We start from the raw sequence: 2,323 nt of genomic DNA on the forward strand, positions 1-2,323 counted from the left end.
ACATTGCAGTTGCATATACGCAAGGACGTTATGGATACACCAAGAGCACAATCCTAGCACGCCTTTGAGTTTGGGGTGTATTCCATTATTATTGCTTAACGTGCAGGTCAAGCTCCCTTTGATTTCCATGGCCACTCTGTCTGACTTGCATACTACCACCAGTCTCGTTTATGGACGATGTCCCGACAGATGGCTGGAATATATATGCTCATGTTTTGCATGACTGAAGCTAATTAATAACGAGACGACGGCCATTAGACCTGTTGTGTAGATGATTGATACTTTTTTTTGGTTCCTACCGCCTACATACGTACATTCAGGGCCGCAACGCAACGACGACCAACAACAATAAGGTCTTGGTTTCCGACCAGCATTTCTACGGAGTTGGCCTTCGGGTCACCTCGCCTCGAATTCGAAATACGGCAGTGTAGAAGAATTACATATATACAAGAGACAAACAAAACATGTATTTCGAAATCAGCCGTACGTATGTTGATTGGTTTTGTAAACTAGCCTACATACATGTACGAAAAAAATACATGTCGATCGGATTAGTTCCAGGCACTAGTCTATATAGTATTCACGAAGAAGAAGAAGGCATGAGTGACATGCACGGTAGCAATTGACTATAGCAAATGCACGTCTAACGATCCCTGGCTCCAAGAGTTCAAAACCTGCCAAACTTGGCCAAGCAAGCACAGCACGGACGTACTACTAGTAAACCGTAACTGAATTGATGTTGACCTGATCGTCAGCATTTTGTGCTAGCTGCGTCAATCGATCTGCATTATATTCCACCAAGGAAAAGAGCCTCACTCGTAGAGTAGGAAAGATTAGGGAAAAAAATCTAGACACGTCTCGATCGATTTCCCTATATATACCACCACCAAATTTTACTTTTTATTTACCAGCTAGCGGCAGATCATTATCACACCTCTGCTCTCGTACAACTAGCTGAAATAGCAGCAGCCAGCAGCACTGCTGCTCCGGCTTCTCGATCGATTGATCGGTCATGGACTACGGCAACGCGAGCACGGGCACTACGGCGGCGGCGCAGCAATATAACTACTGTCGCTCCGTGTCTCCGCCGTCGAGGGTGTCGTCGTGCTCGCCACCACCGCCGCCTCCTCCCGCCGTCCAGGTGGTGGGCAACGTGCCGCCGACCGTCGTCCTGAGCCCATGCGCGGCGTGCAAGATCCTCCGCCGCCGCTGCGCCGACGGCTGCGTGCTGGCTCCCTACTTCCCGCCGACGGAGCCCGCCAAGTTCACCACGGCGCACCGAGTGTTCGGCGCCAGCAACATCATCAAGCTCCTCCAGGTACGGTGTGGGCCGCGCACAGACATGCACGCACGCACGGTTTCTTTCTGATGAGCGCGTCGTCAACAATGTGCGGCGGACATGCACGTTACATGATCTACGTCGTCTACGGTGCATGCAGGATTTGCCGGAGAGCTCGCGGGCGGACGCGGTGAGCAGCATGGTGTACGAGGCGGAGGCGCGGCTGCGGGACCCGGTGTACGGGTGCGCGGGGGCGGTGTGCCGGCTGCAGAAGCAGGCCAACGAGCTCAAGGTGCAGCTGGCGCGCGCGCAGGCCGACCTGCTCAACGCGCAGGCGCAGCACGCCAACCTGCTGGCCCTCTTCTGCGTCGAGATGGCCAACCGCCACGGCAACCAGCACCACCACCAGCAGCACCCGTCGTCGCCGCTGACGACGATGGACTGCGGCGGTGGCGGAAGCGGATTCGGCGCGGCGTACCAGCAGACGTTTTACGGCTCGGACCTGGACTCGGCGACGTGACCGGATCACGAAGCCCAGCTCTGGATCTAGCTAGCTGATGCATGGACTCTTGTAGTAGCTCGAGTACTACAAGTATACTTGCATAATAACAAATACTAGTAGCAGCACATGTACGTGCTGCGACCGTGTAGGGACGGCAACGTACGTTTCTAGCTCGTCGGATGCTGCAAGAACGCTGTAGCCGGCCGTCATTATGAAGTACATCCCGTGAATACGATTATTTGCTCTTGAATGCATCTTATATTATCTTGCTCCGTATTACGCAACGAACAGGTTCGGCTGATGTAGTACTGGGCTGATGACTACGGCGACGCTGACGAAAAAAAATGTTTGTTACGATCATACAAACAAGTACACTGAGAAGTACTTCCTGATACAAACCGTAGGATTAATTAGGCATAGATCTAGCGGATACAACTTGACTAGAACATGATGAACAAATCCTAGAACATGAACTACGAGATCTAGGTGGAGAAAAAGGGAGAAGCGCAGTGGTCTCTGACCGTCGGACGGTTGGGCGAAGC

General features: G+C 52.6%; 1 protein-coding gene across 1 annotated transcript; it reads left to right on the forward strand.

The window, feature by feature from the left end:
• Positions 1 to 920: 920 nt before the first annotated feature.
• Positions 921 to 2,018, forward strand: LOC136500966 (LOB domain-containing protein 1-like). Its single transcript, XM_066496453.1, has 2 exons — positions 921 to 1,318; positions 1,440 to 2,018. Exons 1-2 carry the CDS (start codon positions 1,013 to 1,015, stop codon positions 1,797 to 1,799), a joined length of 666 nt encoding a protein of 221 aa, XP_066352550.1. The 5' UTR covers positions 921 to 1,012; the 3' UTR covers positions 1,800 to 2,018.
• Positions 2,019 to 2,323: the final 305 nt, after the last annotated feature.

Source organism: Miscanthus floridulus, chromosome 1 (assembly GCF_019320115.1).
Source record: "Miscanthus floridulus cultivar M001 chromosome 1, ASM1932011v1, whole genome shotgun sequence".
In the NCBI taxonomy this organism is placed as follows: Eukaryota; Viridiplantae; Streptophyta; class Magnoliopsida; order Poales; family Poaceae; genus Miscanthus; species Miscanthus floridulus.